This window comes from Lathyrus oleraceus, chromosome 3 (genome assembly GCF_024323335.1).
Source record: "Lathyrus oleraceus cultivar Zhongwan6 chromosome 3, CAAS_Psat_ZW6_1.0, whole genome shotgun sequence".
In the NCBI taxonomy this organism is placed as follows: Eukaryota; Viridiplantae; Streptophyta; class Magnoliopsida; order Fabales; family Fabaceae; genus Lathyrus; species Lathyrus oleraceus.
Genome location: NC_066581.1, coordinates 284889161 through 284904242, shown reverse-complemented (window position 1 = coordinate 284904242; position 15082 = coordinate 284889161). Strand labels below are relative to the sequence as shown.

The window sequence follows — 15082 nt, the reverse complement described above, 5'->3', positions numbered from 1 at the left end:
TGGCAAAATTCACATACACATGTTTTGACAGAAACCCTAATTTTGGGTCAAGTTCGCAAGGACCTAACTCACTCATTTTTAATTATTTTGAGGTGGGACCAAGTGAATTGGAAAATTTAAGATGTCTACTTCAAATGTTATGTTGGTCAAAATTTCATATTTCTAAAAGAAACGCATGCAATAATACAAAACATTATAGGTCAGATAATAGTTGAAAAACTCAGAAGTCCAACTTCAACTGCCCATAACTTTCTCATAAAAACTCCAAATGATGCAAAATTTATGTCCAAATTCATTGTCTTGGAAAGATCTACAATGTTCATGTTGGAGGTTTTGCCATTTGAAGCTTTTTTAAGGGAGTCGCCAATTGAATTGGCGCCTCCTCCTAAAAATTACACATAGGCGCCAATTGGATTGGCGCCTCCTTGCAATTTTTAAGAGGGGTCGCCAATTCAATTGGCGCCTCCTCCTAAAAGTGGGGTAGATTGGGAAATTTTCTGAAAACTGGGATATTTTGGGATTTTTTTCGAAAAACTGGGTTATCTCGGTAAAAAAACCACAATTAGACTCATTTTTAATGACATTTATAAAATTAATTATAATAAATAGGATAAAAATTATAAAATTAATAATAATATATAGGATAAAAATGTACAAATATTATGGAACACGAATAATTAATTATCCAATAAAATAAATAGATATAAATATGGATACCGAGACATTAGTATCCATTTTGTCCTATACCCGTAAAATATATATTTATATATTTTTATTTTTCTTATCATATATATTAATTAATTTATTAATTATTAAATACATTATTAATATAAATATTTCTTTATTATTTTTATTAAAAATGTTGGTAAATGAGTATAAGATGGATACTTAGAGTACCACTAGCATATATAATATATAAGCCTTGATACTAAAAAAATCTAATTTTGTATTATTTTAAAAAATTCGACTTAACCTAAGTTAGTGTGGATTAACCGATACTTATGATATATTCTCACAAATACTTATACAATTATTCACTTCTTTTACACTTGATTTTTAATTTTTTATTATCACTTCTTTTGTTTTAAGTATCCAAAATGTGAAAGGATGTTGAACTCATGGTGCGGTTAAAAGTCAAAATAAAAAATAAAAAATAAAATTTAGATAATTAAATAATAAAATGTGTAATTTTTTTTATATGAGATTAATTACTATATACTCTCAGAGTAAAAAGTTTTACATTGTCGATTCATCACCATCACCCGTCTGCATTACTTTATAGATTTTTAAAATAAAAATCAAATTTGTTTCAATATCCAACGATCATAATTAACTGACGGTGTAAAATCTTTTTACACTGTCAGTATACTTTAATTAAATCATTTTTATATTTTGTAGGAACGAATGTGAATTTTTTTTTCAAAATAACCAAATTTTTAATTTTTTTTCTAAAATAACCAATTTTTCAAAAAAAAACACCAAAATAACCAAGTTTGGTAGAGGATGCACCAAATGAATTGGCGCACCCCCATACTAATAAGAGGAGGCGCCGGTAGCATTGGCGCACATGCATTGGGTCTCATGAGGAGACGCCAATGCTTGTGGCGCCTGCATTGACCCTCATGAGGAGGCGTCAATGCCTCTGGCGCCTGAGTGCATTTTTAAAGGTGGATGTCAATTCATGTGGCGCCTGCTTGTAATGGTCATGTGGGCGCCAATTCAACTGGCGCCCACGTGTTTTGTCCAATAGATGTTCCGTCTCTATAAATATCACGCCTTGGATACAATTATTTTCACTCAAATTCATCTCATAATCTAGTTCAACAATCAATTTCAATTTTCTTTGTTTCAACAATGTCTGCATACATTCAGAAACGAAATGCTGATGTAATATTTTCTGCCGCTGCGGCTCCGATTCAGGTTCGACTTTGGAACACATATATGTTGAATGTCTTAATCGGAAGTCGTACAGTTGGTTATAGGGAGAAATTGGAGAGGGTGAACGGATTAGAAGAATACAATGGCTTGTGTCCACGTTCAACCAACACGGAGAAGTGCACGAATGAGTGGATATTAAGACCGATCAAGACGCTCGTAGGATGATGCATTACATGTTCAAAATTGTTTTGATGGTTGTAATCGCATAGTTTTTGTATTCTAGTTTTCCATATATTGCAACAGAGGTACTTTGAAATAAATTTAGTTTTCCATATATAGCAACAGAGGTACATATGAATTTATCTGGTTGTGCTCGTTCCAACACTAGGACAATTATTACGATTGTGACCTGGTTGACGGCATGAACTACATAGTCTAACCATTTTGTTCGTCGTATCCATTTCGGTTCGAATCCGGGTGCTGTTAGGGCGACCCTTTTTCTTCCTTCGCATAACTTCGTTGTGCCAGACGATGTCCCCTTGATATTCTGGCCAATAATCATCTTTTGCCACTATCGAAAAACTAATTTTATAAACATTTGAAAGACTGGCGACTTTGTAAACTTCAGATAGCAAGTAGGATGGATCCCTTCGAACCTTTGAGCACGCCACAATGACATGGGAGCAGGGGGTACGAAAGGCTTGGAACCTTCCGTAGTCGCACCAACCTCTATCTAGTTCGACTCTGTATTGTCCCATCGGCATGCCCTCATTGTGATCCATGGACTCGGCAACACTAAACCAACATTTAGTTCGGTCAAATACCGTAACCACATGTGTGTTTGCTTTGGCAGCTTCATGTCTGATGAATTTCATTGAAGCATCACAGAGCAACTGTCCAGATTGCAACATTGAACTCCATTTTGAGCGTCTGGTTTCAAACAACGCCCCTAACTTGAAATATGTAGCTTGCACCAAAGAGGTTATTGGTAGGTTACAAATATCTTTGAAGACAGAGTTCATTGATTCCACAAGATTTGTTGTCATGTGGCCCCAACGCTGACCATTGTCGTATGCCCTAGTCCACTTCTCCAACGGAATACTATCGATCCACCGAACCACATCTTCGTTCGACAATCTTATTTCCTCACGGTAGTGTTTGAAAGAAGGTTCTGATAATACGTAACCTGCATTTACAACCTTCTTACGCAACGTCTTATCTTTGATTTCCCGCATGAAATTCTGAGCAATATGTCTAATACAAAACACATGCGTCGAAGGAGGATTTTGCCAGCCATTGTCAATGTTACTATATGCACTGATGATTGAGGGGTGTGTATCAGAGATCAAACACAAGATAGGCTGAGGTGCAACGTGCAATCGGAGATTTCTTAGGAAAAAACTTCATCTCGGCAGTCTCCCCTTCAACTAGGGCAAAGGCGATTGGAAAAATATTGATGTTCCCATCTTGTGCCACTGCCATCAGTAACGTTCCTTTGTATTTTCCATACAACCATGTACCATCAATTTGTATAATTGGTTTACAGAAAGAAAAACCTATGATACACGGTTGATACGCCCAAAATAGACGGTGAAATATTCTATTTCCAACAGCACACGTACCATCTGGTGTATATGCGGGCAATGTTCCCATCTTGATAATTGTCCCGGGAGCATAGTGTTTTAGAGCCAACAGGTATTTTGGAACTTGTTTGTAAGACTCCTCCCAGTTGCCAAACATTTTTTCAACAACTTTTTTTCTAGCTATCCATGCCTTCTTATATGATGGAGTGTACTCGTACTCTGCCCTAATATACGAGATTATTGTACTCATGTTTAACGATGGATTGTCGCCAATGACAGACAATATTGCATCGCATATTAGCTGAGAGCTTAATTTACGATGATCCTGCATTGGATTTGTCAGCATGCATGTGTGATCTGGACCCATTGATCCAATCTCCCAAGACTCGCTCCTCTTCCGGTACGAAGCTTCGACATGTGCACTGATCAAGTAATGTTGTGTGGAAGACATTGTGTTGAAATATTAAATATGTAGATAGTTTGAATGGAATTGAAACTGAATGCATTGCTACGTTGTTCAACTGCACAACATAAATAGGTTGGTTATTGGTAAGTTGGTTGTTGCATTGATAACTTGGTAATTGTGTACAAACTTGACCATGCATGCAGTTGAAGGAATCCAGCACGCAGAGAAAAGATTGAAAAGAATACACAAGTGCCAGGGAATCAAAGAATCTTTGAGCTATGTGCCCTAAGATTCCAACCTAGGCGCCCATTCCCTAGGCGCCATAAAGTAACTGAGGCGCCAAAGGGTTGGGCGCCTCTTCACAAAATCACACTCAGGTGCCCCTTCCAATTGCCCTACACTAAGGCGCCAAGAGGAAGGGCGCCTCTTCCTTGCATGTGAGAAATCACATGTAGGCGCCAAACTCAAGGGCTCCTCTTCCCTTGCATGTGCTTTCTACACATGCGCCAAGAAGATTCTTCACATGCTAGCTTTCTCTTCCATGCTGAATTTTGTCATTCTCTTGTCTCCTCTTGCCTTTCCATGCAACCAATGACACTCTTTTTAGGTTCCAAAACTACTCACTCATTCATCTATAAATAGTCTCTCATATAAACAATATCAAATCATCTTCATCAATACTCAAGTATTTTCTTCTACTACACTTCTTTCATCTACCAAACTCAAGCTTTGCAAATTCAAATCATGTCTTTGTTGACTATGGGCGATGAACACAGAGGCACAATCGAGAATATCTCGGTATTTGTATGTTATCTCTCTCTTTTAGTTTCTATTTTTGGATTACTTCTTATAGATATCTTCTTTGTGTTATACCTTTGTAATCTCTCTCTTTTTAGTTTCTATTTTTGGATTACTTCTAATACATATCTTCTTTGTGTTATACCTTTGTAATCCCTCTCTTTTTAGTTTCTATTTTTGGATCACCTCTAATACATATCTTCTTTGTGTTATACCTTTGTAATCTCTCTCTTTTTAGTTTCTATTTTTGGATTACTTCTAATACATATCTTCTTTGTGTTATACTTTTGTAATCTCTCTCTTTTTAGTTTCTATTTTTGGATTACTTCTAATACATATCTTCTTTGTGTTATACCTTCGTAATCTCTCTTTTTTTAGTTTCTATTTTTGGATTACTTCTAATACATATCTTCTTTGTGTTATACCTTTGTAATCTCTCTCTTTTTAGTTTCTATTTTTGGATTACTTCTAATACATATCTTCTTTGTGTTATACCTTTGTAATCTCTCTCTTTTTAGTTTCTAGTTTTGGATTACTTCTTATAGATGTGTGTTTGTTGAGTATGTATTTCTTCTTCTAATTATATTTTCTTACATTTTTGTTATTAGGATCCGAAGCGGTTTAGATGCCGTGTACATGAATATGTACCCCACGATCCTTTAATAGAATCATATATTAGAGGATATGGATTTGGAAATCTACTAAACATTGTTTCGTACTCAGTGGACTACAAGTTCATTCTGGCTTTGTTGGAGAGGTGGAGACCCGAGACCCACACATTTCACCTTCCGATTGGTGAGTGTACCGTCACACTTGAGGACATGTACATGTTGTTGGGTCTCCGTATAGACGGAAAGGCAGTGAATGGGTGAGTTAACCAAGACAACAATATATGCAATGAATTATTGGGTGCCCCTTTATTAGACGACGAAACTGAGGGAGACACATCCGGTCAAGCAAGGGGCAGGTATAAATTTAAAATACCTAAAACAATATTATGCCAGTATAGTATTGTCCGACGATTTAACCGAGTATGAGAAAATAATAAAAGCTCGGTGTTATATTATGATTTTATTTGGTAGCTTTTTGTTTCCAGAAAGTACAGGTGATTCTGTGAATATAATGTATTTACCTTTATTACGCAACATTAATAAGGTAAACAATAGTTGGGGTTCAGCTGTGTTGGCCCATCTATATAGTGCAATGTGTAGAACTGCAAAAAAGAATACTTGTACTTTTTTTCATGTGCTTATTTGCTTCAAGCTTGGGGGTGGTCTAGAATGCCGTCGCTCGCCCCGATAAATGAGCGTCCATTCATGTTCCCATTTGCAACCAAGTAAGTCTAACACTTTACCATTCACCATTTAGTTAATTATATTTATTATTATAATTAACAGTAAATAATATTTTTCACTTCTTTTTATTATCTTAGGTGGTCAGTAAGGGGAATGAACTACAATAGGTGTCCGAAACACGCTATTGTAGTCTATCAAAATCTATTGGACCACATTGGACATGACGATGTAATACTCCTACCAAACTATATTTTAATTTAAAAATACTTCTCAAATTATTTTCCATCTAACGATTTGGTATTGTTTTACAGTTTGTTTGGAGGCCATATTTGGGTCTGAATCATGATGTGAACCATGACGATGCTGCAGTTTAGACAGCGAAGACACCGATTATCCGATTCACTACAGTGAAAATGCACCATAGTGACCGGGTCAAACTGCAGTCTGGAATACTACAACAGATTCCAGAATCTCCCACGTGTTTGGGGAATTGGCATCAAAAAAGGGTCGATGCACAGTGGGATTATTCTGACTAGAGAGACTTTGCAAATGACATGTGTCGTCAATGGAGGAATCGACGACAACACATCTTGAACGAACCAATCATCCAAGGTGCAAGACCGACTCAACAATATATGGCATGGTTTAGGTCTGTAACAACTCAACAATTTGTATCTGAGTCGCGGTATTTAATGGATCCGCGCCAATTTGCTTCGTCATCGTATGCCCCACATCAATTCACCACCCAACAACAATGTGAACCCATCCAACACCAATGTGAACCCACCCAAACCCAACAACCAACCACACAACATCAACCGACCACATACACCCAACAACCACACACCCAACATCGCAACACGTTCATACCAACCACCCAACAACCAACCATCCAACATCGCAATCCATTCATACCACCCACCCAAACACAAAACCAAGAATCAAACCCCACAACCACAACCGTCTATAGCCCAAATGATTCATATGGGTCACTTCATCGTAGCCCCCCACCAATGAACACCCAACCACTATTTAACTATAGTACACCCTAGGAACCATTGCTTCGTTTTCAAAACGACTCAATGGCCCAATTTGGGCAACTATACCATCCCCAATTCATCCAACCCCAACGCCATAACTACGATGACATGGGCACCGAACTCCATTACGGAAGTGTCGTTGGCCAGAGCCCCTTCGGATATTGGGAGCAAATGATGACACATCTGTCAAATACCGCCAGAACTTCCGCCAGACCTTCCAACCAACCATCGCTCGATCAGGTCAGCACCCAAAGAGCACAAACACCTCAAGAAAATCGTGGGAGACCTCAGAGACAAACTAACTCACCTGTGTCATACCCCAATTTTGTCCGGGCATATTTAAATTTTTGTAAAATCGATTTCATTTTTAATTTGCATCATATGCACAACATGACATGCATTCCATCATTAATAATAACTAAAATATCAGTCAGAATAAATTTATTGAAAATACAGACAAATCGGTTGAATCATTTTCTCAAGAACGTGTACAAATCAGCGGGTAAAAAGTTTCAAAATTAAAATTACAGACACCAGTATTATTAATCTACGGTTCACATAGTTTAACCTGGTGTGCTCGTTGTTTATTTTAGCGGCTGTTTCGGTTGCATTTTGACCCGCCTGAGCCTTTTAACCGGTGCAAATTTATTTCAGAATTTGAAGAAACGCTGTATTTTTTCAATAAGTATATTTCGCACTAATCATTTTAATGTATCCGATTTAATTTTTCGAGCAAATTTTCGCCCGACTTTTATTCATTTTTAGTCGTTTTAATTTTATTCTTTCGCCAAAATATTCAGATTAAATAAATAGAATTTTCCATGTCCTTGTTTTATTTTTATCATACTTATTTTAGAAGTTGGAATTTTTATTTGATTCAATTGATTTAAATTATTTTAAAATAATTAAATCATATAAAAAGAGCATTATAGGCATTTTAATTTATTTAATAATGTGTGCTTCTTTGAATTAATCTTGATTGTTAGGTCAAGATTAATCAACGATCCTCATTTTCTATCCATGTCAACTCTATCCAACCAATCAAAATTAAGAAAAATAATTGAAGAAAATGAGTGTACTCTTGCCACACGCGGACAACTGGCATGAAAAAAAATGAAAATAAAGAGACTCTCTCTCTCCACTCAATAAGGGTCGGCGACAAAAAATAAATAAAAGGAAATAATAAAAAAAGAAAGAGGGGGATCGTTCCTCTTCTTCCTCGATATCCACTTTTTCTCTCACACAGAATCTCTCACTCTCTCTGGGTCCAAAACAAAAAAAGGGTCCAAAACAAAAAGAAGAAAATTAAAAGGAAACTTTGTTCCTCCTCTTCCAAGACGTTACACCACCACTCCTTCAAACCGCGCCGCCACATCTTCATCTTCCTCCGTCTTCACCGGTCAACCGCCGTCGTGCATCTCCGATCCTCCGCCATCATAATTTCACCACCGTCCCACCGTTCAACCTCTCATCTCCGTCGCGCAAATCGTCAACGAGCTCCGACCAACAACCACACCTCACGGCGAAATACCCTCCATTTCACTTCTAACAACAAACCTCCATACAAATTCGATGACGCCGCCGCCGCAACCTCCACCTCAACACCGCTCAACCCATTGTTCCTCTTTCTCCTAACCACCACGACCAAACCCACAACATCAAATCTCCTTCAAATTTCTCCTCCACCGCCAGAACTCCATCCAACGAACAACGACATCGTTTCAGTGACACGAATCAGTAACAACACCCAGTTAAACATGAATCGCATTTTGGTTATGGGAAGCATTGAAACTCTTGTTGGCGTTGCCGAAAAAGTGAGGCTTGTAGGTCGATTCTCAGTAGCAGAATGATGAGGTAATTTTACAATTGTTATTGATAGATTATTGGAAATTCTATGAAACAATCACGACCAGTGATTCTCTATAGAATGGTTGGTTATTTTTTCCATTTCCTTTTTTCTCAGCTTTGTCTGTATGATTGTTCATTTGTTCTCATCTCAACCGTGTTCATGCTTTGTTTATGATTAACAATTTTTGTTTTTGTAAGTTGTTGATATTGCATTGTCTTTTTCAAGTCGGTTTTTGTCGTATTGTTGTTGAGTGTACTGGTTTTGGTATTATTATGTTGAAGCTTGTAAATATTTTTTTGCTTTTATTGATTGTGAGAAATGAGTTTGTATGATTTTTATGGAGAGAGGTTATAGGAAGTTGTTGAAGAAAGCAAGGCGTTGTGTGAGAATTCCACTTTAAAAGGTCTATTTGTTTTTTTTCATTTCCTGCGCTACGACATGGTTTGCTGTAGAAAGATTGCTTTCAAATTTTTCTGCATCCTTTTATACTTTGTATTATTAATTTAAAAAAATGTAGTAGGATTATATTTACTTCTTGTTAGAAATTCATATTTGGATTTTAGTTAGAATTGTGGAATGGGGCTAAGCTCAAAGTTAGATGTACCCTTCTATACTTTGTATTATTAATTTAAAAAATGTAGTAGGATTATATTTACTTCTTGTTAGAAATTCATATTTGGATTTTAGTTAGAATTGTGGAATGGGCCTAAGCCCAAAGTTAAATGCACGCTTTGTTCATGTTAAATGATTTGGATAATTACTTTTAATTACCTTAATTAAACAACTTAACTGAGTTTTCATCAATTAATTTTGTTAATTAAAAATGGACTGATTTGTTTTACCATTATTTTCCCATTTCATAATGCAAGCTTGATTTCATTCAATTTTATTATCAATTCCAAACCACTTTAAATCATTAAAACCATAAAACTTCTCGATTCAAAGTCGAGTCTAATTTCAAACACCCCTGTAAGTCGTTCGCTCTTAAAAGCATTGCTATCAACCTCACATAGCTTACTCTTGAGTTTTCTTACAATGAGACCTAGTCGATTATTAATTGATCGGTTAACTGAACGAGTCACTAAATAAAATCCACTTCATTCGTAAACATAAATTTAAAACCTCGATCCAACATCGAGTATTCTTTATTAAAATTAAATTAAGATACCTAAGCACAATTAAATATCATTTCAATTGGAAATGAAAAAGGAGATGGTTTTGAATTTTCAACTCCTCTCCTCGATTATTTGAATACGAGTTCTCTTACTCGGTTAGTCAAATAATTGTCATTGCTAAGTCACCTAAACACAATTTCAATCAAATTATTTTCATAATAACGAAACGAAAAGGGAGATGACTTTGAGTCTTCAACTTTTCTCCTCGATTATTTGAATACAAGTTCTCTTACTTGGTTAGTCAAATAATTGTCGTTCCTCTACAAATTTCCAAACCCCGATTAAATCAAAACATTTTCATAATAAAGAAATGAAAAAGGGAGATGACTTTGAGTCTTCAACTTCTCTCCTCAATTGATTACGAGTTCTCTTACTCGGTCAGTCAAACAATTATCATTTTTCCGCAAATTAATAAATTAATCAAATTATTTCATAATAATTATATGAAAAGGGAGATGGTCTTGAGTTTTCAATTCCTCTTCTCAAATGCTTGGATATGAGTTGTCTTACTCATCCATTCAAGTACTTGTCGTTCATCCTAAAATACATCAACCATACAAACATATTTTCATAATCACTCAGATGAAAAAGAAAGTGGTCTAGAGCCTTCTATTCCATTTTCCGATTATTAGGATACGAGTTGTCTTACTCGACTATCCGAGTAATCGTCATCCAACCAAAACACCTTAATTATTATCAAATCCTTTTACAATTAAGGATGAAAAAAGAAAATGGTCTAGAGTCTTCTATTCCCTTTCCAGATTATTAGGGTACGAGTTGTCTTACTCGATTATCCGAGTATTCGTCATCCATTCAAAACACTTTAATTATTAACAAATCCTTTCTATAATTAAGGATGAAAAAGAAAAGTGGTCTAGAGTTTTCTATTCCCTTTCCCGACTGTCAGGGTACGAGTTTTCTACCCCCGTGTGACCAAAACTCTTTTCAGAAAGAACACTGTTAATCCTTTCTAACGCGCACAACAAACTAGTGCTTAAGCCTCCGCCGAGAGTAGACAAGCCAGCGTTTAGCCTTTAGAGCGCGATCTAAATAGTTTTTCATTAAAAAACACCAACCAACCGTAGTTCCCCGAACTACAAATGCTCTGATTTCCTTATTACACCATAAGGATACGTAGGCAGGAGATTGTTGTATCTTCACGAGCACACTAATAAAAAACCTCCCCTTTCCCTTTCTGAGGTTCTCATCCATTTCTATTTTCAATATTTTATAACCCAAAGATAACAAACAAACATAAATTAACACTCAAAACACAAATAAGAACTAAAAGGTTCCCGTTGAGTACAACGGACGCGAGGGGTGCTAATACCTTCCTCTTGCATAGTTCACTCCCGAACCTGAATATGGTTGCGACGACCATTATTCTATTTTCTTAGAGGTTTTATCGATATTTTCCTATTCCTTCATTGGGATAAATAAAGTTCGGTGGCGACTCTGTTCGAACGTAATTTTTCCGCGACCATCGCGAGGAATCGCATTTTTCGAGATGCGACAACCGGGATGTGGAACCGGGGGACGTTATAATCGGGCGGGTCATTAGTTTTTTTTCTATCCAATGTAACCAATTATTATATATTTAATGAATTTATTTTTTTCATTATTATTTCTTATGTATTAAATAATAAATATTAAATATTAAAAATAAAAAAATTTAAAAAAATTAAATAACTAAAAAAATTAAAATTAAATAAATAATAATAATAATAATAGGAGGGGGTGTATGCGCCAGATGAATTGGCGCATACACCCACCATTAAAAATGCACTCAGGCTAGAGGCATTGGCGCCTCCTCATAAGGGTCAATGCAGGCGTCACAAGCATTGACGTCTCCTCATGAGACCCAATGCACATGCGCCAATGCTACTGACGCCTCCTCTTATTGGTATGGGGGTGCACCAATTTATCTGACGCATCCTCTACCAAACTTGGTTATTTTGGTATTTTTTTTGAAAAATTGGTTATTTTAGAATTTTTTTTGAAAAATTTGGTTATTTTGAAAAAAAATTCAATGAATGTTAAAGTCTAAATGTGTATGTAATTTTTTTCCAAATATGTAATGGTTTTGTATAATTTTTAATTTTGTCGTAATTTTGCTTCCATTTTAATTTTCATAAATATTTTTATTTTATTTCTTTGATTTTGGTCATTTATTTTCATATCTATAAAATTATGTTTTATTAAAATTGATCATACAACATATTAAATATTTGATTTTAATAATTTTATCACTAATATTAAAGAGATTAAAATCAAATATCTTATCCACTACAACCATCAATTCCAATTTAATTAATTTGATTAAAAAAACAAAAAATACAAAAAAACAAAATAAAAAATTATTTTTATATACCAAATAATTTTTGAGATTAAAGGTAATGTACTATCTGTGTAAGCTAATTTTACATTATCATCTAATAGAATTATAACATTCTGCCATGTCATACAAATATTTTAAGAGATTAATTACTATGCACTGTCAGTGTAAAAAGTTTTACACTATCGATTCATCACCATCACCCGTTTGTATTACTTTATAGGTTTTTAAAATAAAAGTCAAACTTGTTTCAATATCCAGCGGCTATGATTAACTGATGGTGTAAAATCTCTTTACACTGTCAGTGTATTTCAATTAAATCTATATTTTAAAATTAAATATATAATTTAACAGGATAAATACAACGTGTACAAATATTTTATACTATGCATATTCTTTTTTCTCATGATTTTTTTTATAACGATTGAAGCAAAGAAAATAAAACTACTTCCAAATCCATTTTATTATACATATCAAATGAATATTTCTTATTTCTTATAAAAAAAAGCTACTATGTTGACTTATTATTTTTTTGGTATTGCCCCCTCCATATAAAGAAAACTATAATTTAATTATATAACTTTTTTACTATATTTACAAAACAAAGTTTTAATATTATTTTTTACTATATTTATAAGACGAAGTTTCAATAATATTCTTGACTTTATATAAACAAATGACAATCTCTTGCAAATTAATGTTATTCCTCTAGAACTATCTTTACATTAATAATTTGACATAATGATGAAATGACAATCTAACTTAAAAAAGTAGATTACTTATTTCGCATAAAATAGAATAAAAAAATTAAATAAACTTAATCATAATTCTTAATAAGTGTTAATTTTTCTATTTATAATTAATTCCGACGGAGTACATAGCATCGTTTCTTCTGTCATTGTATCGAAATCATCACCATCACCATCATCCCTCTTCTTCTCACACACTGTTTTTCTTCTTTCTCCGATACCACCATATCAAAATACACAGTTATTAGTTATATATCTTTCTCTTTCGGTTGAGTGCATTTTTCAAATCCGTTTATTGTTATCCTTTTTCCAAAGTTTCGTAATTTTTTCTTTTATTTTGCTAAGTAACCACTTCTGGGTCATTCTTTTTTGCTTCTTGAAATGGGTAATTGGAGAAAACAACAAGGGACGAGTCATCATCAAGTGGGTCAGTGGCGATCCTCGTCTTATAACGGAAAACCGCCTCTGGATAACCGTTTTCCGATACCGACGGTGCCTTTGTGGGAAAAGAAGTTTTGTGTTTCGGTTGGTTCAGTTCCATGGGGGAAGGTAGTGGAGAACAAGAGGTATGTGTATCTGCATGACAATGTGATGAACTGGGATGATTCTGCTGTCAAAGAGGCTTTTGACAATGCAAAATACAGGTTTTGGGCTGAGATCAATGGCTTTCCTTGCGATATACCGATGCCTGATCCTAATGTTTATATTGACGATGTAGATTCGAATGCCAGCGTCGACACTGAACTTTATTTGGATTTGGAAAGAGAATTAGAGGTCACAAATGTGGAAGAAAAAGGCGAGGAGGTTGTAATTTTCGGGGATTCTCTAATATTGAACCAGTCCTTTTCGGGTCCTGGATGGGGGGATGAAGACGGAGAAACAAAGCCTTTTGAAAGAAACTATGATTCCCCACGGTTGGAATCGAACCAGCATCAAAATAATGAAACAAACTCGTGGGAACAATGTGCTGCTTTGGTTGAAAGTCGAAATGTTAATGAGGAATGGAATCGGAGGGAGGGATACGGTGGTGACTTGTGTCACAAGTATCAACAAGGAAGAAATGGTGGGAATGGATGTAACAGAAAGAGAGAAAATAACATGTTATGGTGTAAGAACCCGGGATATCATCATGGTACTAACGAGTACTGGATGAATCGAGGAAGAAGAAGAAATCCAGGAGGAGGAGGAGGAAGGAGGGGAAATTTTGCTTATGTGGACAAGGGACCTACTCCTAGGGCATGGTAAATGAATATCTAATGCCTTGGACAGCAAGCAAGGACTCCTATGAAGCTGCTAAAGGGTCAGTTTTGTGAAAGTAGCTGAGGATATATGTTTTGTTATCTAGGTAATATGTTGTAGTACTACATCATAAGAATTATGGCATTTTCAATCTTGTTACTTTAGGTATATATAGCTGAAATCTTTTTTGGCACTGGTGAACCAGTGCATGACATCAAAACTTATCGATCGAGGCTTTTGGGTGGCCAATTTAGGCATCTGTTCTTGCTCTTTTATGTTTGATTTTCTTACGGCTTTCATTTGGCATGAAAGAAACTATGTAGTTTTCCATTTATTCAACTAGATTTAATTGTTCAAAGATTATTTCCAATGCTAAAAGAAAGACTATAAAAGAGCTTCATTTGAGGCAAGACAAGCTTATGTAGGTAGACAGACACAGTGTGTATCAGTTACTAAACATCCATTAGAATGATTGGGTTGCTAGAAATTTGGAAGTTAAGGTGAGTTCAATCTAGGAGTGGCAACTTGGAATAGGTTGAGCCTATGTTAGACTTGATATAAATAGGTATGGCCAGTTAAAAAAACACTCAAGTAACAGATTTCCAGTTATTTATTTTAAGAAGATTGAACCTTGAACTATGTGCATGCCACCATTTTTTTGGGTTTACTATATTATAGGTATTCCACTATTAAGTGACAACTAATCTCCATCGGAGAATATGTTGGATACACAAG

General features: G+C 35.2%; 1 protein-coding gene across 1 annotated transcript; it reads left to right on the top strand.

The window, feature by feature from the left end:
• Nucleotides 1–13224: 13224 nt before the first annotated feature.
• On the top strand, nucleotides 13225–14604 carry LOC127127060 (uncharacterized). The gene has a single exon (XM_051056146.1). The coding sequence runs from the start codon at nucleotides 13490–13492 to the stop codon at nucleotides 14351–14353; it is 864 nt and encodes a 287-aa protein (XP_050912103.1). The 5' UTR covers nucleotides 13225–13489; the 3' UTR covers nucleotides 14354–14604.
• The last annotated feature ends 478 nt before the right edge of the window (nucleotides 14605–15082 follow it).

Bases quoted from the DNA above. Each gene is read 5' to 3' on its own strand.
- LOC127127060 (XM_051056146.1), top strand. From the start codon at position 13,490: ATGGGTAATTGGAGAAAACAACAAGGGACGAGTCATCATCAAGTGGGT.